The following is a 24,411-nucleotide window of genomic DNA, read 5'->3' as shown; positions in this document are numbered from 1 at the left end:
AAAGTAATTTAAACTTTATTTTTTTTTACTTAATTAATTTAGTTTTTCATGATATATTAAATATTTATAACAAAAATAATAATAAAAACGTCATGACACAAATGAAAAGTAATAAAAAAAAACAGTATTAAATAAAATGAAAAAATGAAAAGATGGAAATGTTAGTACTTTATGAAATTGCATATCTATACAAAGTTTTGAAAATTTTGATCAATTTTTGTGAGTATGGCAAACAACAAAAATTTGAACAAGTTTATATATTTTTGATTATATAATAATAAAGATTTTTTATATAAAAAATATGAGGAGATAAGTGAGGAAATTTGGGAAAGGGGAGGGAGTACGTTAATGATTAATGGCGGTAAAAAATGATAAAAGATGAAAAGAGTAAGAATTATGTCACATAATTTCCTCTCAAATTCTCTCTACCAATCATTCCTCCAAAAATAAATCACTATTCAAACATTTCTAGCAACTAAGGTTTTTTTGAATTGAAATTTTTTAAATAACTTTGATGAAATTAAGATTGGGGATAATTTTTTTAATAAAAAAAGTCAAAATATTAATAATATAATAATTTAAAATAAAACATTTTAATTAATAAATGGACTCACATATGAAATGATAATTAATTAGTTTGCTAATAACATGATGCTAATTAGTTTATTCAAAATATTAAAGGACATCTTATAAGTTAGCTCCAAATTATATATATATATATATATATATATATATATATATATATATATATGAGAAATGATTAGGTGAGGGAATGACGTGGCATAATCTTATTCGCTGAAAAAATCAAATAATTTCTTTCTATTCTCTCTTTCCTCCCAATTTTACACTTTTCAACCAATGAAGGTGATGTCAAGTTATTCCCTCACCAAATTCCCTCCCTCTATCACTCCTATATATATATATATATATATATATATATATATATATATATATATATATATATATATATATATATATATATATATATATATATATATATATATATATATATAATTAATATTTTTAAATTAATATTATATATTTATATATTAAATTGTCTAAATAAAAAGTAAAATAATCTAAAAAAAATAGATTAATTCTCATTAAAATGTATTATCTTCTATGTTCACATATAATTTAATTCATTATTTAGATGAGGATGTTTAAATATTTAAAATCTTATTTTTAATAGGTTCTTCTATCAAAATGGTACAGTAGATTTACAACGGAGCCGAATAGTTTTAGACATCGATAATCAGATGTAGTATGGTCATAATTGGACTGGTTAGTTCACCAAAATGTCTAATTATTCAGCGGGGTGTAACATTTGGATGATAATTTATTTTATGTAGAAACGTTTTCGTGAGCAGTCTAGACATTATGGGGATGATTCTTCGATTAGTTTTTGAAACAACATTTGTTGTAGTGTCAAAAGTCTAACTACTATATATCATTAATTTGTTTTAATATATAAAAATGTCACAATTTTAGACAAATTTGACCATCGATATAGTAGTTTCGCTAGCTGAATTAGATATATAAGAAGATTAACCATGATAAAGTTTTACTTTTAATAAAACGCAAACAAGTGTCCCCCGTCTGAACAAGACGTTATGCGTTGACAAAATAAAGATAGTTTTCATGTGAGACATTGCTACAAGTTATTCCCTAAGATTAATCTATATATTTTTTTGAAAAAACTTTGAGGGTCAAAAATTTCATCCAATATCTCGTTATTTGAATGAAACGTTATTCATAGTTAAATTCTTATAGATGATATATGCATGAAAAAAATTGTATTATGATTAGTTGTATTTGTCACGAAGAGATTGAATCGACAACTCACTTATTTTTTATTGTTCAATGGTGACTAGTATTTGGAGTCTTTTATAAAGTATTACTAAAATTAATTGGGTGATGCCCGAATTTTTAGGTGGTTGTTTTAAAATTCAGATTGATGCAACTGATATGACACACCTACATTATCATCTCAATTATTTTTTAGTGTACTATCTGATTGAAAAGAAATCGTCGAACTTTCAATGATTCTTTCAATGATTATTGTCGTCCAATTCGTATAATTCATAATGTTATTATTATGACGTTTTTTAGATTAATTCAGGAAACCAGTAGAGTCTGTCGGGAATTTAAACGTTTTTCTCAAAAATTTATGAGCTAGATAACTTATTTAATATCGTTTTTTCTTAATTATTTTTATATAATGTTTTTGTTCGTTATACTTAAACTATTTTTATTTTTATTTTTAATATATTAAAAACACAACATAAAAAAATTATATATTTATATTTATATGCATATTATTTTTTGGGAAGAATGTCAATTTTATTTATAAAGTTTGATGGAAGTGTCAAATTTGTTTATTAAGTTGTAAAATTATATCTATGTATACAAACTTGTCAAAAAATGTCAAATTTATTGAACTTAACAGATTTCTCTAACAACGTTAACATTTAGTCTTGTTGTCATTGACATGTCATATCCACGTATTATTTTTATATATATAATTTTTGTAATCAAAATTTTCAATTCAAACTAATCTTATCATTAAAAAATAAAATTAAAAATAACTTCAATCTCTCTTCAACCTGTTATGTTACTATTTGCATCTAACATTGCTAATACAACTCCGACAACAACTCCGGCAACCTACACCTTTAAAATGATGTATCTGCACATCATCAAGAATGACGATAAAAATCGCAAGAAGGGAAGATTATTATTGAAGTCGTCTCCTTTCTATAAATAAATGCATAAACCCTAATCAATCTCTTTCGTTCTATGCTATAGCGGATTATTCATCATTATGAGCAGGGGCGGAGCCAGGATTTGAAACCTACCCGGGCTAATTTTTTATTAAAAAAATCTATCCGGGCTAGTCTTATAGTTTGCTGTCACCAATACCTTTTAGCGACGGAAAATAACCAATAACGATGGTAATTTACCGTCGTTATTGATAAAATACATGCATGTTGTTTAAGGCTACCCGGGCTACAGCCCGGGCCGGCTTGTACTTGGCTCCGCCCCTGATTATGAGACTGTGATGAGAAGAGATCAGTAGAAGAGATCCTCGGCCAAGAAATGGACAACTGTGTCGGCTTCGATCCCGACTCCGTTCTCCCAACTCACACGAGACTCGCTTCCGCAAACTTAAATCGTTCCCGGCTCCTTCTTTTGGTTCAAATCTAGGGGAAGATCCACTCATCAGTCAAATGATGATGAAGAAGAGAACAAGAAGCCAGAGCTGGAAAATTGGTATGTTTCTTCACCATCTAATTCATTGAATTCGTTGGCTGTAAAAGGAAAATATCTCGCTAATGAAGGAAATCTGAGCGGCGCAAAATATAGATCAATAATTTTACTTCGGATTCGTTAAATCTGTATTAGTCTTCCCTGTCTCCTTCACCGCCTAAGAAAACGGGTTGCTTATGGTTCTTCCCTAAGAAGGATTCGTTGTCGAAGAAGAGCAAGCATAGGGGAAAAATGATTCCGGTGGCATTTGTGTCAGAATGGGGAAACGACGGCGAGAAGGAGTTGTTCTCAGACCTGAATATGTTTTCAAAGAATGAGCGGAAGAAAGTGTTGAAGAATGTTACGAAGTAGAAAGAGAAAATTAATCAATCTATTGCAAATGGGATTGCCGGAGTTGTTGTCGGAATTGTATTATTGGTGATAGATGAAATGTAGTGAGAGAGATAAAGTTATTTTTAACTTTATTTAGTTTTATTTTTTAGTGATAAAATTCGTTTGAATAGAAAGATTTGATTATAAAAATAATATATAAAAAAATAATACGTGGATATGACATGTCATTGACAGCATGACCACATTTTAACGTCGTTAGAGAAATAGTTAAGTTAAATAAATTTGATACTTTTTGACAAGTTTATATACATAAATAAAATTTTACAACTTAATAACAAATTTGACACTTTCATTCAACTTTATAAATAAAATTGAAATTCTCCTCATTATTTTTTAAACTTTATAATCAGTACAAACAAAAGATTTTTTCTGACTTTTATGAGTTTAATAATAAATAATTCATTATTTAATTTGATATTCCTTCATATTCAAATTACAACTTTTTAAACTAGCCCATCTTTAAACTCTGTTGAGGACCCCACTACGGATGGAAAGAAAACAACAGCAGAAAAAAGTGCAAATCCGGTTTTGTGATATACGGGTGGCTGGGAAAGAAAAACTTCCTTTTTTATTTATTTATTTTTTAATATAAGATTATAATATATTTGTAGAATAATCAACCGTAAATAAAATTAAAGATTTAAAAGTTTAACTAATAAACTGTAAATGATTAACTGAATCAAATAATAGTGCATTTTATTTTTCATTGAAAACTTTTAAAATAAACAATGAAATTGACCTCTTTCTTTTCTTTATCAAAAGATTAAAATATTATTAAGCAACGACAAATAGTAATAGGTCAATGAAAAAAAAAGTCTCAAGCAAGCCCAGGAGTATATAAAAAATAATTGTATTCAGATATTAATATGATATATATAATTGATAGTTAATAAATAGTAACTTGCAATTATCTCATATTAATCTAAATAAATTGATAGACGTTTATTACATATTAATCAATAGCAAAGATATAAAAGCCACAACTGTTGCATTAACTACATTTAATTTCTAAATATTAATATTTAATAGTTTATAATAAATTGTAACATATACATTACTTACTAGCAAAAAAAATATATAGAACGATATTTGAAATTGCATTGATTACCGGTTCAATGGTTTTAATCATAAAAAGATAACAAAAATATTAAGTAAACAATATTCTGTTAACTATTACTTAATTATTATTTTTTGTTACAAAGTAAGATTGTATTTAATTGTATTATATTGAATGAATGAATAATATAATTTATTAAGTCTTTTTTAAAATTAGTATTTTGTAATAATTATAATAATTCAATTTATTTATTTATTAAAATAACATGTAAAAGTGATTTTATTTGTTAATATGAAAATTTTATTGAATTAAATTAACTTTTTAAATAATAAATAAATTTATGATAAAATTTTAAATTATGTTATTGAAAAAAAAACATTTTTTTTAGTCAAACAAATCTTTTTCATAATTTTTTATTAAGAGAAAATTTTAAGTTCTTAATACCTATTTAATATAAATAAAATCACAATTAGTTACTCCAACCAAGGTAGTATAGAGATAGGAGTCTTCTTAATTGACCAAACTGTAAAAAAAAAAAAAATCACAATTAATTAATTATTATAACTTATTTAAAAGTATAATTACTTATCTATCTTAAAACTTATAAATCATATATTTATGCATTCTAAAAATTAGTATCATCTCCACATTAAATCCATAACTAATTATTTGTTTTAATTTAAAGTGTTAATAATTTGTGACTAGTTATTTTTTAAAAACGATCTTTTCCCACTTAACTATATATATATATATATATGTAAAATAATTTATAGAAAAAAGAAATATAGTATATTTTATTATTTTAGCTAGGACTTGTTCTGAATAGATATTTTATTTTAGTTAAATTTATTAATATATATGGATAAAATAAAACTAATTTAATATTTTAATTAATGAAATAATTGTTATAATTTATAAAGGGAGGGACAGGTATGTTCTAGATTTGAACAATTTATTTTTTAATTACTAAAATAATATTTTAAATGTATTTTAATTTTTTAATTTACTAAAATAATATTTTAAATGTATTTTAATTATGTATATATTAATAAATTTAGTTAGTTTATACCTCTTTTTAAACATATTTTTTAAATGGGCTGAATTATAAAAATAAAATAAAATAATGTTTAAATTAAATTTATAAAAAATAAAAAGAAAAGGAAAGAAGAAAATATATGACATTGACGTGTCAAAAAAGGATTTTTTACCATATATAAAGGGAAGGGGAACGGGTTACATAAGTCATTAGTACCAATTGACCTTGTCGACGTCGTCTTCATTCTCTCGCCGCCCTCTCTCTCCTCTTTTCTTGTTCATTCTTTCTCTTCCATGGCTGTACAAAATCTAAATCCGTTTGCTCCCGAATACATACCAATACGAATCGTTCTTTCTCATTCACCAATTTTACTCAATCACCATGCAAACTCACAAATCCATCCCTCATTAATTCCATATAATCCCATCTTTCCATCTCCCCATCTTCTCTACCCATCACCGTTTCCACCGCCGCCACCTCCTCCTCAGGCCGCCTCTTTCTTCCCCTTTCATAACCCACCACTCAGATTCCTCCCTCCGCCGCCGCCATCTCCGGCGGCCATCCCACCGTCGACTTCCGTGCAGGGAAGAGAACTCGTATTATCTTCGGAGAGGGTGAACCCTAGACCGAGTCAAAGGAGAGAGATTGTTAACAATGGGGCCACCCGGCGTGGTAATTTTGTTAATAAGCGATGGAAACCTAGGATAAATATTGGTCATGATCATGATCAAGAAAACAACTCCGTTAGGGTTTCTGATGAATCGAAGAGTACTGTAATGGGTGGTTTAAAAAAACATGAAGTTGAGTTTTTGAGAAGTGAAGATGAGAAGACTACCGTTATGATCAAGAATATACCTTATCGATATACGTCAGTAATTATTATTATTATTATTATTAATTAATCTGTTGGATTTTTCTTTAATAATGTATTTTTTGTTTTTCAGATGGGAAATGCTTTTGAAGTTTATTGATGAACATTGCATGTTTGAGAATCAAAAGTCTAAGGAAGAAGGAGAAACAAATCGATCTGCTTATGATTTTATGTATCTGCCCATTGATTTCAGGTAATCAGTGGGTGCTTGCTGGGTTTATTTGAAAAATACAAAAAAAATATAATGTGTTTGTAATTTTTATTGAAATTTGTGCAGAAGTGGGATGAACAAAGGGTATGCGTTTGTAAATTTCACTGATCCAAAAGCAGCTTTGAAGTTTCACCATTGTTGCAGCAATTTGCCATGGGAATATTTTCCTGAAGCTCATAAGCGAAGTTTTATTGTCAGTGCTAGGATTCAGGTATATATATTTCTCATTAATCTTTCTTATTTGAGCTTCAATGGCTATAATGTTTTTTTTATTATTAAATAATTTGATTCTTGAAAAAAAAGGTTAAGTCTGTTGAAATTAGTTGAATATTATGGGTTATTAATTGGATCAAATTATTATAATATATTTCATAATATTATAAAAATATCTTCAAAGTATGTAAATAGTATTTTGTGAGATGGTTTAGGGTTTTTGTTTGATAGTGGGGTTTTTAGAATTCTTAGTGGGTTTTTTAGAATATTTTTGAAAAAGCAGTTGTTGTTTTTTTGGTATTAATATATATCTTATTATATTGTTTGATTTTTGGAATGATACATGATTAATTATTTTTATATTTAAGAAAATAAAAGTATATGGAACATTGCTATATTTTGTATATTTTTAATAAACTAAAGTTATTTGAAAAAATATATATCTAGATATAATCAAATATTTTGACTTGAGTTCAGGTGTTTCAATGGTTTTTATTATTTGATTACTTAGAGTCGAGACATGTATTAACTTTGGTTAGAAAAAAACATATAATCCGACAAGGTTTATTGGGGATAATGAAGTTGTTCCCTTACTTAATAAAGAAATGGAAAAAACCCATGATAGTGAGATTAAGGGTGGAGAATATATGAGTATGGGAAGTTATATATAATTTAATAAAATGGAGAAATTTGAGTTTTACGAGTTTCTGCTCTCTTGAATCGAAGCCACAATGTGCATATTTCATTGTTTTTTGAGTGCAGGGTTTACAGGCACTAGTGAGCCATTTTGAGAAATCGACCTTTTACTGTGAAGACGATCAATTTCTTCCGATAAGATTCAACCCACCAAGAGACGGCGGCGCCGGTGATGATGACGGCAAGACATTCATCGGAAAACGCGTCAGTCCGGCCATGCGTGCATCGTCGACGACGGCGCTACTAGAAGATCCAGCAATTGCTGTTGTTGCTGATCTGATCTGACATTTTAATCATCCTTCTATCCAACAAAATCTGACCCACCGCCATATATATCAATATATTGCCTGATTTGGTGGGCTGAGATGACAAATCTGAATGATGATGATGACCATTAATTAATGTTAATTCAGTAGTAGAGTAATAGTAGTAGTAGTGTATCTCACTTACTTACACTGTCGCTGCATGCTCCAGGTTTTACTCTCTCATATATTGTTATAGACTATCTATCTCTAGTGTTTACATATTAATTACTTGAAAATGATTGATGGGATTGTTAATTAATTTTATTCCATTATCAAATTTTAATCTCATAACTGTTATTAATTTTTATATATTCTCTCTTTCTTTTAATTAATTTTAATTATTTTAGAAGTTTTAATTTGTTTTATAAAAAAATTAAATACTGTTTCAAAATAACTCAATCATCTTTTTTTACTGAATAAGACTACTGTCATTGCTAGCTACACTAGTCTGTTATTTTAGCTATTTGTCTCTTAAAAAAAAAAAACCTTATCAGATATGATTTATTATTTAATAAAAAGTTAGTAGAGCTTATATTTTTTATGGCCGGTTTATATATGTATAACTATGGGCTATATGGAGTTTTTTTTTATTATTTCAGTCATGTAAATTATTTATTATTATTTGACATAATTTATTGAACATTACTTATCAACATAGGACTAAAAATAATTTTAATTCTAAGATATTAATTTAACAATCAATATTTAGCAACTTTGTCAATTTAAATAAGTTCGTTTACGAAGATATTCTCAACAAGTTTAGGAAGATATTCTCAACAAATTGTTTAATCGTTAATTTTTTTATTAATAATTTTATTTTGTAAATTATTTATACAAATTGATATTTAGATTATTAATGATTTATTTTGATTTTATAAATGTTTTATAATATAATTTTTAATTAAATTTAATGAAAAATAATTTCATATTAAAATAAATAATAAAGATTAAATAAGCTAGAAAAACTAATGATTAATAAATATTAAAATCCCTAAAAATGGTTTTTTAGATATTCTAATTAACTCTAATTAAAATATAAAATTATATTTTTTTTAATAATTAAATAAAATTAGTAGAGATAACAATATAAATAAATATATATATATATATATATATATATATATATATATATATAAAGTAATAAGTGAATTAAAAGAAATCTCACATGGGTGAATGGTGATTAGTGGAAATGTCATTTTTCGAGGCTGAGAGCGGTGTGTTATGACATGAGGCATCGTCTTCTCCTTAACTAATAAATAAATAAATAAATAAAAAATAGTAGAATAAAAATAAAATTTCTAAATGAGAAGGAATGAGTTAAAAGTAAAATACATATTCATTAAAATATAACTTATTATGCAAACTAGGCTTATAAGCTTTATAAACCGATTTAAATTAGTCTAAGAAAATAAATTAGAGTAATTAAACTTATAATAAACTAAATATTATAAATCAATCAAATTAAATCGTAATCAAACTAATCTTATTTTAGAGAATAAACTGAATCAAATTAGTCATTTACTTATTTCAACTAAATAGAATTAGCCCTTTAATTATTTAAACAATAATGATATATATAGTTAGAAAAAAAAAATTAATTGATATTTTTTTCACTATCAAACTTCAATTATTTAGTGTATGGAAAAACACTACTTAATATTAAATAAAAAAAATGGTTAAAATTTAGGGTTAGATCAACTTATTCATAAAACGCTATAATTCTTGTTATTGGATTTAAGTCACATCTGTTTTATATTCTGATAGATTAATTAAGTTTTTTTTTTTTTTTTTTTTTTTTTTTTGTTAATTATGGATAATTAACCTATACCTAAATTTATTAGGTTTCTTGTTTATTTTATATTATAACTTTATTCCTTATGATAAAAATTAGTAAAGGAGTTTTTTATGCATTTAAAAATAAAACAGGACTTAATTAAACTTGTGGGTCGAATCAAGTTGGCCCTTATTTGAGTAAAGGGATGGGCATAAATAATAATGATGATGATCTTATACTATAAAATATAGAGATAGAAAGAGAGCAGTGTGTGTTTTTCATTGCCTTGGAAAAGATTTGCTACACTTAGGCTAATCATTATATGCATCTTTCCATTGCATTAAATGAGCTTCAAATTTATTTATTATCATTTAAGATTAAAATTTTGTTATATGATAGAAAAAATTATTTTTTATTTTTTAAATTTTCAATTATTTTTTCATTAAAGTTCAAAATCACACAATTATATATATTAAAAAATAGAAAAAAACTATTAAAGTTCAAAATCACACAATTATATATATTAAAAAATAGAAAAAAACTTTAAAGTATGTATTATAAGATAGAGGATCATTAATTTATATAGGGAATTTTTATTTTTAAATTTATATATTTATTAATTAAATATTAATATATATATATTTTTTAACAAATTTTTATTTTTATTTTTTTTATTTATCTTTTCTTAGAGTGTTTATTAATGATTATTTTAATTTTATATTTATTCTTACTTTTTAGGTTTTTTTATATTAAATTGATAATTAATTATTTTAAAATTATTTGATTTCAATGATGGGATATAACAATAATTTATTATTTTAACAATAAAAATCCTTAAACACGTAAATAAATAATAATAATAATAATAACTTATTCATCAAATAACAAAAGATTAATAATTAATAATTAAATATTAAATATTAAATAAAATAATATTCTTTATTATTATAATCATGAATAAAAAATTAAATAAAAAAATATTAATTTAATTTTATTCATATTAAATTAAATACAAAATAAACACTTCACTCTCACAAAAAATATTATAGTAAAACAAAATTCATAAATAAATTATTAAAATTTCTTTAATAAAAATTTAAGTAATAAGAGAAATAAAAAAAAATAATAATAAAAAAAAAACTAATATAAAAATAATAAACAAAATTAAATATATTAATAATTAATTAATAAATAAAAAAATAAAAATAAAATAAAAATTTAATATGATTTATTAATTGAGGCAAAATGAGCCTATTATTTTTATAGTAAGCAAGTTTAAATTATATTTTTTTTATTAGTATATAAGTTTAGGTGAGCTAATTGCACAAATATATACGTCTAAGTGAATACAAAATTGAATAAAAACATATAGACTGACTCAAATTCAGTTTATTTTAATAAGTTTGTGTTTTTTTAATATGAAATATTTTTTTGTTAATTTTTTATTATTAAGTATTAATATATAATAATAAAATAAATTTAAAATATATCATATTTAAATATTTTAATTATTAATTGAATGATTAATAAATCACCTTAAGAATTAAATATATTTGATTATATTGAATGATTAATAAATCACCTTAGGAATTAAATATATTTGATCATGTTAAGTTACAATATTTCTTTTTAAATAATTCAACTAACAGGGATAAACGGAGAACTTAAAATAATGAATTATGGGACATCAATTTATTAATTCAAAAAAAAAAAAAAAAAATTTTAGCCAATAAAATTGCATTTTCTGGGCCTATTCCAAATTTCTTCAATCATTTATCTAATCCAACGACCTAATATTAACTCAAATTTATATTGAACATAATATTTTAATACAAAATTGTCTTGAATTCTTTTTTTATGATTATTTTAATACAAATTTTTATTTTTTTCATGTTCATATTATTGTGTTTTTTTGTATGAATTTTTTTTTTTGCACTCTCATAATTTTGTTAATTTTTAAAATTGTTTTTATTCAGCATATAAATTCTTATAATAATTTTTCTGTAATATTTTTCTAAAATAATTAACATCTAGTAATTTTAATTCATAAATAGCATCCTTGTATAAAAATACAACTTAATAGTTTAAAATTTGCAAGTCGTTAAAACACTTTGATCTCATCAATTTTGTTTTTATTTATTCTAGAAATTAAGTTGCACTTACTTTAAAATCATGTTCTCTAATTCATCTTTAAGAAATTTTTATTTGAAAAAACTTGACATGCACTTAGAGAGAACGTAGATCAGGATCATTCCTGTAAAATCCCCCTTAATTCTATTTCATTTTTTCTATGCCCGGATTGTATTTTTCATGTGTTTCAAGTAACAGTACAAGATATCTTATATTTTATTTCACTCATTTTCTATTCCACTAATTATTTTTATTTAAATTAATTATACTTATTTTTTAATTTTAAAGAGGTAGAATTTTCTCGTCTTTATTTTTCTTTCTTTCTAATTATACTATTATTTCTTTCTAATTATACTATTATCCGATTAAATTTTTGTTAATACGTATAATTGTCAACTTAATATGTATATATATTGTTTATAATTGATTTTATGTAAGTTTGATTGAATTACAATCTTAAAAATTTATTATTTTATTATTAAAAGTTTATTTTTTATTTTTTCATCACTGCACTCTTATTATTTTATTATTATTTTATATAAATAATTATTTAAATAAATATAAATAATTAATTGATAATTAAATAAAATTATATTCAAGATTATAAATAAAAAATAAATTAAAAAGTGTGAAAAGATAAAATAAAAGATGTTGGTCTAGTTTGATTCAGCTATGTTAATTTGATTTATATTTATTTTTTATATTTATAATATTATTTAAACTATATATATATATATATATATATATATAAAATGATATATATATATATTTATTGATTTAATTTTAAATATTAATAAATGATTTAAATTAAAAAATATTATATTTGAAATAAATTATATTAATATTTATAAATTATTGTTAATATATAATTTTAAATTAAGAAATAATATATTTTAAAATAAATAATATGAATATATTATTTTTTATAAATATATAATTTTAAATATATTTAATATAAATATGATATAAAAAATATATATAAAATATATATATATATATTTAATAATATTTTAAAATTCCAATCTCTTCTTTATTATTTGAAAATTTCTTTTTGTTTATATTTATTTCTATTTTTAATTTTTTGAAAAAAAATATTTAAATAATTTATTGTATGTAAATATTATTTAATGATCATATAATATAAATAAGTTGACTATAGTAAATAAAGTAAAGTAATTTATTGTTATTATTATATATATATTTTTTCTTTTTACACTTTTCTCCTCACTTTATTTCTATTATTATTCATTTCGGTCAAATAATTAATATATAAATAATTAAAAATAAATTAAATAAATGAGAGAAAATGAATAAAATAATTATAAATTTATAAAATAAATGAGAAAGAATGAATAAAAAATATTTAAAAGTGATCAGAAAGAAAAACGCTAAATTATAAGTTAAAATTTGAAATTAACTACCCATTGTAATTATATAGAGATGTAAATAAATTTATTTATATTTTTAACTATAAAACAAAATAATTGGTGCAAATTATTGAAATATATATACATAACAAAATAATTGGTGCAAATTATTGAAATATATATACATAAGTAATAACTTTATATTAAATTATTGTTTCCTTTGAAATATTTAATTTATTTAATTAAAGGATTATTTAAAAAATGTAGAACAAGTCTTATATTTTTTGTTTTAGTATTTTAGTTAATCATGACCTAATGAATGAGTTTAGAGTAAAATGAAATAATGATTAATTAAAAAAAATTAAAAGTATGTCAAATGTATGGGAAACAGGGATTAGGGCAACAAAAATAATCGTTAGTAAAAAAATTCCAAATTTCTCTAATATATATATAAATATTATAGCAACCAAACATTGCTACATTTCAAATTAATATATATAGATAGATATTATAGCAACTAAACATTGCTACATTTCAAATTAAGATGGGAGAATCTAAACCTGAATCAACATTGCTACATTTCAAATTTCAAATTAAGATGGGAGAATCTAAACCTAAACCTGAATCAATGAAGTTGTGGGAGAGAGGAAGTTGTCATTTTAATATTAATATTTTTTTCAGCACTACACTCTTATTATTTTATATAAATAATTATTTAAATAAATATAAATAATTAATTGATAATTAAATAAAATTATATTAAAAGATTATAAATAAAATGAAAAAATAAAAAATAAATTAAAAAGTGTGATAAGATAAAATAAAAGATGTTGTCTAGTTTGATTCAGCTAATTTGACTTATATTTATTTTTTATATTTATAATATTATTTAAATTATATATATATAATGTTATATATGTATTAATTTAATTTTAAATATTAATAAATGATTTAAATTAAAAAATAATATATTTAAAAATAAATTATATTAATATATTAATTTTTATAAATTATTGTTAATATACAATTTTAAATTAAAAAATAATATATTTTAAAATAAATGATATGAATATATTAATTTTTATAAATATATAATTTTAAATATATTTAATATAAATATGATAAAAAAATATATATAGATATTTAATAATATTTTAAAATTCTGATCTCTTCTCTTTTATTTGAAAATCACCTTTTGTCTTTTATATTTTCAATTTTTTAAAAAAAGTATATTTAAATGTTTCATTGTATGTAACTTTTATTCAATGGTCATAGACCACATTCAATAATAAAGTAAAATAATTTATTATTATTATTATTATATATAATTTTACCTTTTAACACTTTTAACACACTTATTTGACTCAAATTTTTTGGATTTTCTCCCATTCTTTTTATTATTATTCATTTTGGTTAATGAGTATGTAAATGATTAAAAATAGATTAAGTAATAAATAGATGAGAATGAATAAAATAATTAGAAATTTATTAAATAGATAAAAAAGAATAAATAAAAAAATAGTTAAAAGTGACTAGAGAAAATTACTGAAATTATAAATTTAAACGCTAACGATGTAAGTAGAGAAAATTTGAATTTTAACTTAAAATGTGTTTAATTATAATTTTTGTATAAGTAAAATTATTATAACAATTTATTAGACAAACACCCAAAATTATCTGTTATGATTATATATCTCAATGAGATAGAGATATGTAAATAAATTTATTTATGTTTTTAACTATAATTTAGTATAAAACAAAATAATTAGTGCAAATTATTGAAATATATACCTAAGTAATAACTTTATATTAAATTATTGTTTCCTTGGTGAAATATTTAATTTATTTAATTAAAGGATTATTTAAAAATGTAGAATATATTAATTTAATTTTAAATATTAATAAATTATTTAAATTAAAAAATAGTATATTTGAAAATAAATTATATTAATATTTATAAATTATTGTTAATATATAATATTAAATTAAGAAATAATATATTTTAAAATAAATAATATGAATATATTATTTTTTATAAATATATAATTTTAAATATATTTAATATAAATATGATATAAAAAATATATATATTTAATAATTTTTTAAAATTCCTATCTCTTCTTTCTTATTTAAAAATCCTTTTTGTCTTTATATTTATTTTTATTTTTAATGTTTAGAAAAAAAATATTTAAATAATTTATTGTATGTAACTATTATTTAATGATCATATAATATAAGTTTACACCGTAGTAAATAAAGTAAAGTAATTTATTGTTATTATTATATAAATTTTTTCCTTTCTACACTTTCCTCTTCACTTTTTTTCTATTATTATTCATTTCGGTCAAATAATTAATACATAAATAATTAGAAATAAATTAAATAAATGAGAGAGAATGAATAAAATATTTATAAATTTATAAAATAAATGAGAAAGAATGAATAAAATATATTTAAAAGTTATGAGAAAGAAAAACGCTAAAATTATAAGTTGAAACTTGAAATTAACTAGCCATTGTAATTATATAGAGATGTAAATAAATTTATTTATGTTTTTAACTATAATTTACTATAAAACAAAATAATTAGTGCAAATTATTGAAATATATATACCTAACATAATAACTTTATATTAAATTATTGTTTCTTGGTGAAATATTTAATTTATTTAATTAAAGAATTATTTAAAAAATTTAGAACAAGTATTATATTTTTTATTTTAGTATTTTAGTTAAGGATAATCTAATGAATTAATGAATGATTTAGAGTAAAATGAAATAATAATTAATTAAAAAAATTAATAGTCTGTCAAATCTGCGGGAAAAGGGGATTAGGGCGCCCAAAATAATCATTAGTAAAAAAATTTCAAATTTCTCTCATATATAGATAGATATTATAGCAACCAACATTTCAAATTAAGATGGGAGAATCTAAACCTGAATCAATGAAATTGTGGGAGAGAGGAAGAAAGCTCGGCGCCGGCGGCTATGGTTTTGTTAGTCTGGCCCATCCTTTGGCTGGACATCCTCTGTTTCTCCCTGACTCATCGTTACAAGTCGTCATGGCAGTAAAATCGGCAAAGTACGCAACCTCCTCTTCTCTCCTCCGTGAACGCTATCTTTTCAAAAAGTTCAGTGATTGCCCTCACATAATTCGTTATCTGGGCTGCGATTGCACATACGAAGAAGACGAGCGTTTCAGAAATATCTTCATGCAGTACGCCGCAGGTGGAAGCTTGCACGACCGGATTAAGTCGGCTGCATCTAGGGGCACAAGAATCTCTGAGATCGAAGCAAGAGATGTCACAGAATGTGTCTTACATGGTTTAAGGTTTATTCATTCTATGGGATATGTTCATTGTGACATTAAAACAGATAATATCTTGTTTGTTAAGGGGAAGGCAAAGATTGGAGATTTGGGTGCCACAATTAAGGTGGGGAAATACCCTGGGAAGATCATAGGTACTCGTAACTATATGGCTCCTGAGTCATTTCAGTCCGGTGACTACTCGAGTAAAGCCGATATATGGGGACTGGGTTGTTGTCTGTTCGAGATGATCACAGGAGTTAAAAAATGGAGACACATGAAGGAAGATGAAATTCATAAGATTATAGAACGTTCCAGAATGTCCGACAAAGCGCAGCTTTTCTGGAGGAAATGTATGGTTGAGGATCCGGAGCAAAGATGGGACGCCGACATGCTTCTTCAACATCCCTTCATAGTCGATCATCCTCCTCCTTCCACCACTGCCAAACAAGTCTCTAAGATTATGCCGGCGAGTAGTAATGTTGAAGAAGCTTGAAGATTATTATTTATTATTAATAAGTAAAGATACAAATTTTAAATGAAAATTATTTATTTTTAAATGTAAGAAATATCATATTTATTTAATAATTTTAATTTGTATTTATACTTCATTTATAATCCTTAAATTGAAGATAATTTCAAATAATAATTTTACTTAAAAATTTTAGTAAGATTAAAATTTTAATTTATATAAAATTATATCAATAATATATTTTATTTTGAATAATTTACTAAAATACTTAATAATTAAATATTCAACTAAGTAAATAATAATAAAAATCATTTTTAATATACATTTATGATATTATTAAAATATATAATAATTTGTGTTTATATTGGGAAATTATTCTAATAAATAAAAAAAATATATATTTCACACAATTTTATTTATAATATATTATTAAAGGTGTTCATGATTGTATTTTTTAATATTCTAAAAAAATATTTTTTAAATAGTATTTTAAATTTATTATAACTAGTTAATAATAGTAAAAAAAACAAATCTATATTTTAATAATATATTATAAAAAAATAAAAAATATATATATTAGAATTATTAATATTATTATCAAGTTTCAAAATAAAATTATTATATCAACATGTTTAATTATTATTATTTACTCTATTTCTATTAAGTATTTATTTAATAAATATTTTAATAATAATTTAAAATAAAATTTATTATAAATTAAAAAGTTTAAAATTAAATTATTATTTAAAAATATTGATTTAAAATTATCTTTAATTTTGATAATAATAAATCTGATTAAAAAGTAATAAAACATTATAATTTCAATTTTTTTATTAATTATTTTTAATAAAATAAATAAGTTAAAAATATGTAATATATATTACAAACAAATATTTGTTACACGAAATCTATAGGTGTGGATAACTAAATTTATAAAGGGATGATATTACTTGAACGTTCTATTATTGCGTCTTCTTCATCAGAAATAAACACTTCAAATCAACATGTGTTGGACCCATCGATTTTATTTAGGAAAACATAAGAGTGGATGATAACATCGTTTTACGTTGATCGAATATGCATGGTTACATGTTGAAATGCTAGTTGCTGAGATGGAAATTTCAGAAAAAAATAATATGTAAGGGAGAGATGTTGTGCACGATAAGGAGTGATGAAATGAGTCAACATATTTTCGTGAGACTGAGATCGAGTTTCTTGTCTTCACAACCCTCGGACTGTGATGTCACCCCGAATATCAAACAATGGGAAAGCCAATAGGTTGGGGAGTATCAAGAACTCACATCATTAATCCATCATATTTTGGATTTGTTGTCGAACAAAATCGATTAATTATAAAGGAAAATACTAAGATTGAAGATTTGAGTCTCACGATTAAGCCGGGGAAATACCATGGGAAGTTCATAGGGACTCGTAACTATATGGCTCTTGAGTCCATTAAGTCCGGTGACTACATGAGTAAAGTTGATATATGGGGATTGGGTTGTTGTTTGTTCGAGATGATCACATTAATTAAAAAAATGGAGACACGAAGATGAAATTCAGAAAATTATAGAATGATCTAGAATGTCGGACAAAGCACAATTTTGTTTTGGAAGAGATGTATGGTTTAGGATCCGGAGCAAAAATGTGACGCCAAAATGCTTCTTTAACATCTTTTACAGTCACCCATCCTAAGGTAGGTGCGTTTTTGCCACATTAAAAGTTTAGCCCAAATAAATATGTATGTTTGTCAATACAGAGCAAACTCAGCTTGAATTGAAATAACCTGTAAACTTTGTTCTCTTAAAAACTCATCCTACAAATTATCATACTCTCATTAACTAAACTTGAAGATTATTTTGATCATTATAATATTGGGGAATATCATATATATATATATATATATATATATATGATAAAATGAATTATAAATTGAAAATATTTTATCTTTATATATTAACTTTGGTAAAAAATGTATATGCAATTTTTTTTATCATGACCTGTTCAAGGATAAGAGAAGAAAAAGTGTGAATCCTACTGTTTTGGAGGACTCATGTACCCAATTGCCAATCAATTAAAACACTTTGAACTTTTATTTATTAAAATTAAGTTGGGTTAAAAAAAATCTCAAATAAAGCTCCACCCATTCTATTTATAACATAAATGTTCATCTGCTCTATTAATTTATCTATCATAATCGTTTCACATAAGTTTTGTTTTCTTTCAATATCAATATTTTATTACAATTATGATTTCTCTCTCTAGAGGATTCACATGTGACTTGAGAACTTGTTTCACGGTTGATTCGACTAAGGACATCAATTTGAAACCGTCCCGTGGTACCCGAATCGAATTGTCCCGTTTGAGACGGTTTTTCCCCGGTTTGACCGGTAGTTCATCGGGGATGGTATTTGTGTCCCCTGCCTCGAACCGCCCCGATTTCACCCCGATTATGCACTGAATACTAAAAACACAATTAAATGTACAAAAGCACCAATATATTTATTTTTTCATTATACTTTATAAGATTTTTTATAATAATATAATTTTTTAATATATTATAATATATATTATATTAAAAAATATGTTTATATAATTTGATAATATAAAAAAATTATGTATTTTTGAGAATATGATATAAACGGTACTACGCGGGGAATCCCCGAAACCGAATGAGGCGGGGATGGTAGTAAAAAATCCCCGAAATAAAAACGAGACGGAGATGGTAAATGCATTCCCCGCTCCGAACCGCCTCATTGTAAGACATTTGAAACGTGTTTCACCTAAGAGCGTGCTTCACTTAGAGCGTTAAGAAATGTGAAACGAACTTCACATAAGAGCGTTTCACTTGAAAAGGTAAAACAACGACATGTGAAGCGCGTTTCACTTAGAGAGTTAAGATAGGTGCGCTTCACCTGAAAGAGTAAAGTCGCGACATGTGAAACACACTTCACTTAGATCGTTAAGAAAGGTGAAGCACCTGAAAGAGTAAAGCAGCGACATGTGAAGCACGCTTCACCCGAGAGCGTACAGACCTGTGATTTTTTTAATTTAACAATTTAATTTTCAAAAATATTAATTAAAATAATAACATAATATTCTATATAATTTTAAAATAACAATACATAAATATAATAATTAAGTTTTTATTTTTTATTTTATAAGGCTTAATTTCGTTATAATTCAACTACTTATTATTTTTATTTAACAAAATAACATAATATTTTGAATGAATAATTATAAAATAAAATACAAAAATATAAAAAATAAGTTTCCGGTTGTCTCTAAATCTTCCACAATCCTATACATAATCTACCTCTCCACTTTCACGCTTTGTAACCCTATTCCACGAATTTCTTGTCAAAAACAAGCTCCATAGCTCACGAAAATGGAACGTTGCGACAATAACAAAATTGACACGGTATCCGATAACAACAAAAACAACGAAAATATCACGGTATTCGACAACAACAACAACGAAATTATTATGGTACGTTTTAAATATTGTTTGTATAAAACCTTGTTTGTAACTAAAAAATGTTATGTTTTGTTAATATTTAGGAAACAAACAATGAAATCGTTGCGGTCACTATATTCAATAACAACGATAAATCTGAGAGATAATTTTTGGAATTAAACTAATTCCATTAATTAAATGGAAATGATATTTGGGCTAATGAAATTCACACCAAATTCAAATGTGAATTAAGTGTGAAATTAATCCAAATAAAATTCACATTAAATTCAAATATGAATTAAAGTGAAATTAATCCAAATGAAATTCACATGAAATTCAAATGTGAATTAAAGTGAAATTAATTCAAATAAAATTCACATGAAATTCAAAAGTGAATTAAGGTGAAATTTTATCCAAACAATTAACATAAATGTCTTGAATGAGCCAATTAACAAATGGTGTTAATTGCTATTGTAACTATAAAATATTTATTGTAGGATGTAACTTGCAAAGATGATGAAAAGGCAAGCAACGATAACCGTTAGATGAATGGATGGTGGATTAGTGACCGTTGGATTAAAGAATTGATTATGAGTTTAATTTTCAACTATAAATATTCCTTTACATTGTATTCCTCTCCACACATTATCTTATCACTTCTCACTCTAAAATTCTAAAGTCTTTTCTTATTCTTGTGAGTGTTCTTGTGAGTGTTCTTCGAGTTTCTTGACTCGACCATTTTTGTGCAAAACCCGGTGATTGTGATTCATGTATTTTGTCTAGTTCGCTGTTGTAGTGGTTTTTCTGTGCTAAATCATTGCAGGTTCCGTTGTACCCTGGAAAACAGCCACCGACGAAACTCTTCAGCACAAACGGGAGACGGTGAAACTGTTTTAAGGGAACTGTGATTCCACAGGCCTCGGAGCAAACGAGAAGATTTTTCTTCATCTCTTAAATAATCTGTTGTATCTGTTTTATTATCATTGTATTATTTTCATATATTATTTACGTGTAAACTTTATGAGATAAGATTACCAACAATAATGTATTTCATTAATATTGTGTTTCTATTATTTCATTAATATTGTGTTTCTAGTATTTTAAGTTGACAATGATGGTTGTTGTAAATTGGTTTTGATTTTAGTGTATTTCATTAATCAATGGCTATTGTAAACTATCATGTGAAGCGCTTTCACCTGGCTACTGTACAACAACGATATTATATATTCTTCTTTTATTTATATATATCTTTTGTAGAGTTTTGAAGAAGTAATATCAAATAAAGTAAGAGGAATATGAAGTCTACTATATTCAATGATGAATCATTGAAGCCTTTATATCTCCTTGATTTTGTAGCTACTAATTATGAAAATCCAAATTCCCAAAAGAAGGAAGCTTAATTTTGAAACCAAAATCTCCCCTGAACGAACGACTTTTTTAACCTTATTCAAAACCTCTTCAACCAACAAAAGGAAGTCGTCAAGACTATCAGAATTAGTTTCCTTCTTTTATTGGGTATCTCAAAATAGTCGGTTCACTTTTCCAAACACCTCGTGAGCACTTTCCAAGCTCTTCGTTGAACTAGGCTATTTAGGTTAATTTTGCATTGGGATCAAGTCTCCTTAGACAATTTTTTATTATATGGTCATAGATTATTTTTTTGTTTATCTATTGTCAATTGATTTTGTTTATCTATTGTCAATTGATTTTGTGTTTGTACACGGAGGTTATGACATTATTGAAAATGTTTTTTTTAAGATAGTAACATTAAAAAATTCATTACCCAAACATTTTCATAATGAAAAAAATAAATTTAAATGGTCAAGAAGATCTGTTCAAACTAACTATTAAATTCCTCTCTGAAATGTTAAAAGCACTCTATCATGTAAGCTATGTCCCTATTCATATTTGAACTAGACTATTTAACCTTCTATTTTAAGGCTAATACTGTTCTACAAACCTAGGTTTTATTAGAATACTTTTTTAATAAAAAAATAGATATTAATATTCAATAATGAAATAAAAATAATGATAATAATTTAAAACCTAAAATATTTTAATTAATTAATTGAATACTTAATAAAAGAGAGAAAAAAAAAATTATTGTTTGATTAATTTAAATTAATTAAAAAATTCAAATAATTACAAAGTCCGTGTTAATCGGTTAAAAAAGGATTTGTGTCCAAAATAATAGTAGAAAAAATCTTCCAAATTTCTCTCAAATATCAAACTATATATATATATATATAGATATTATAACACATCAATGATCAAACTTTACTTCTTCTCTACATTTGAAAGATGGAAGTATCTACATCTGAATCAATGAAGTTGTGGGAGAGAGGAAGAAAGCTCGGCGCCGGCGGCTACGGTTTTGTTTGTCTGGCCCATCCTTTGGCTGGACATCCTCTGTTTCTCCCTGACTCATCGTTACAAATAGTCATGGCAGTAAAATCGGCAAAGTACGCATCCTCCTCTTCTCTCATCCGTGAACGCAATCTGTTCAAAAAGTTCAAGGATTGCCCTCACATAATTCGTTACCTGGGCTGCGATTGCACATACGAAGAAGACGAGCGTTTCAGAAACATCTTCATGCAGTACGCCGCAGGTGGAAGCTTGCACGACCGGATTAAGTCGGCTGCATCTAGGGGCACAAGAATCTCTGAGATCGAAGCAAGAGATGTCACAGAATGTGTCTTACATGGTTTACGGTTTATCCATTCTAAGGGATATGTTCATTGTGATATAAAAACAGATAATATTCTCATTGTTAAGGGGAAGGCAAAGATTGGAGATTTGGGTCTTACAATTAAGCCGGGGAAATACCCTGGGAAGATCATAGGGACTCGTAACTATATGGCTCCTGAGTCATTTAAGTCCGGTGACTACACGAGTAAAGCCGATATATGGGGACTGGGTTGTTGTCTGTTCGAGATGATCACAGGAGTCAAAATATGGAGACACATGAAGGAAGATGAAATTCATAAGATTATAGAACGTTCCAGAATGTCCGACAAAGCACAGCTTTTCTGGAGGAAATGTATGGTTGAGGATCCGGAGCAAAGATGGGACGCCGAACTGCTTCTTCAACATCCCTTCATAGTCGATCATCCTCCTTCTCCTCTTTCCACTGGCAAACAAGTCTGTAAGATTATGCCAACGAGTAGTACTACTGTTTGTCAATATAAAGCGGAGGAAGCTTGAAGATTATTATTTATTATTAATATGTAAAGATACAAATTTTACTGAAAAATGTTTTTTTTTAATTGTGAAAATACCATATTTATTTAATAATTTAATTTCTATATATTGTATATTTTATTTATTAGAAATGATTGAGAGGGGATTTGAGAGAGGGAATATGAAAGGAAATGATATGATTGGCGCAATCTGATTCACCATTGACCCGAAAAAATAATTTGTTTATAATATTAAAAAGATATTATAATTTAATAATATATTATAAAAAAAATAAAAAATATATATATTAGAATTATTAATATTATTAACAAGTTTCAAAATAAAATTATTATATCAACATGTTTAATTATTATTATTTTCTCTGTTAAGTATTTATTTAATAAATATTTAAAATAAAATTTATTATAAATAGAATTTATATAAATTAAAAAGTTTAAAATTAAATTATTATTTAAAAATATTGATTTAAAATTATCATTAATTGTAATAATAATAAATCTTGATTAAAAAGTAATCAAACATTATAATTTCAAAAATATTTATTAATTATTTTTAATAAAATAAATAAGATAAAATATCTAATATATATTAGAACAACTAATTCGTTACCCGAAATTCATATGTGTTGATAACTGAATTTAGATGTATAAAT

The 24,411-nt window shown here is 24.3% G+C and overlaps 3 protein-coding genes across 3 annotated transcripts; all 3 read left to right on the top strand.

Annotated features, from left to right (window-relative positions):
- The first annotated feature begins 6,049 nt into the window (after positions 1-6,049).
- Positions 6,050-8,032, top strand: LOC124924812 (protein MEI2-like 1). The gene is made up of 4 exons (XM_047464802.1): positions 6,050-6,624; positions 6,701-6,820; positions 6,905-7,052; positions 7,814-8,032. The coding sequence occupies exons 1-4, from the start codon at positions 6,050-6,052 to the stop codon at positions 8,030-8,032; spliced, it is 1,062 nt and encodes a 353-aa protein (XP_047320758.1).
- An 8,211-nt stretch (positions 8,033-16,243) lies between these two features.
- LOC124924811 (mitogen-activated protein kinase kinase kinase 20-like) lies at positions 16,244-17,125 on the top strand. The gene has a single exon (XM_047464801.1). It carries the CDS (start codon positions 16,244-16,246, stop codon positions 17,123-17,125), a length of 882 nt encoding a protein of 293 aa, XP_047320757.1.
- A 5,734-nt stretch (positions 17,126-22,859) lies between these two features.
- Positions 22,860-23,762, top strand: LOC124924809 (mitogen-activated protein kinase kinase kinase 20-like). Its single transcript, XM_047464799.1, has one exon. It carries the CDS (start codon positions 22,860-22,862, stop codon positions 23,760-23,762), a length of 903 nt encoding a protein of 300 aa, XP_047320755.1.
- The last annotated feature ends 649 nt before the right edge of the window (positions 23,763-24,411 follow it).

Source organism: Impatiens glandulifera, chromosome 2 (assembly GCF_907164915.1).
Source record: "Impatiens glandulifera chromosome 2, dImpGla2.1, whole genome shotgun sequence".
Classification (NCBI taxonomy): domain Eukaryota; kingdom Viridiplantae; phylum Streptophyta; class Magnoliopsida; order Ericales; family Balsaminaceae; genus Impatiens; species Impatiens glandulifera.
The sequence above is the reverse complement of the archived record's forward strand: the minus strand, read 5'-3'. Positions and strand labels throughout refer to the sequence as shown.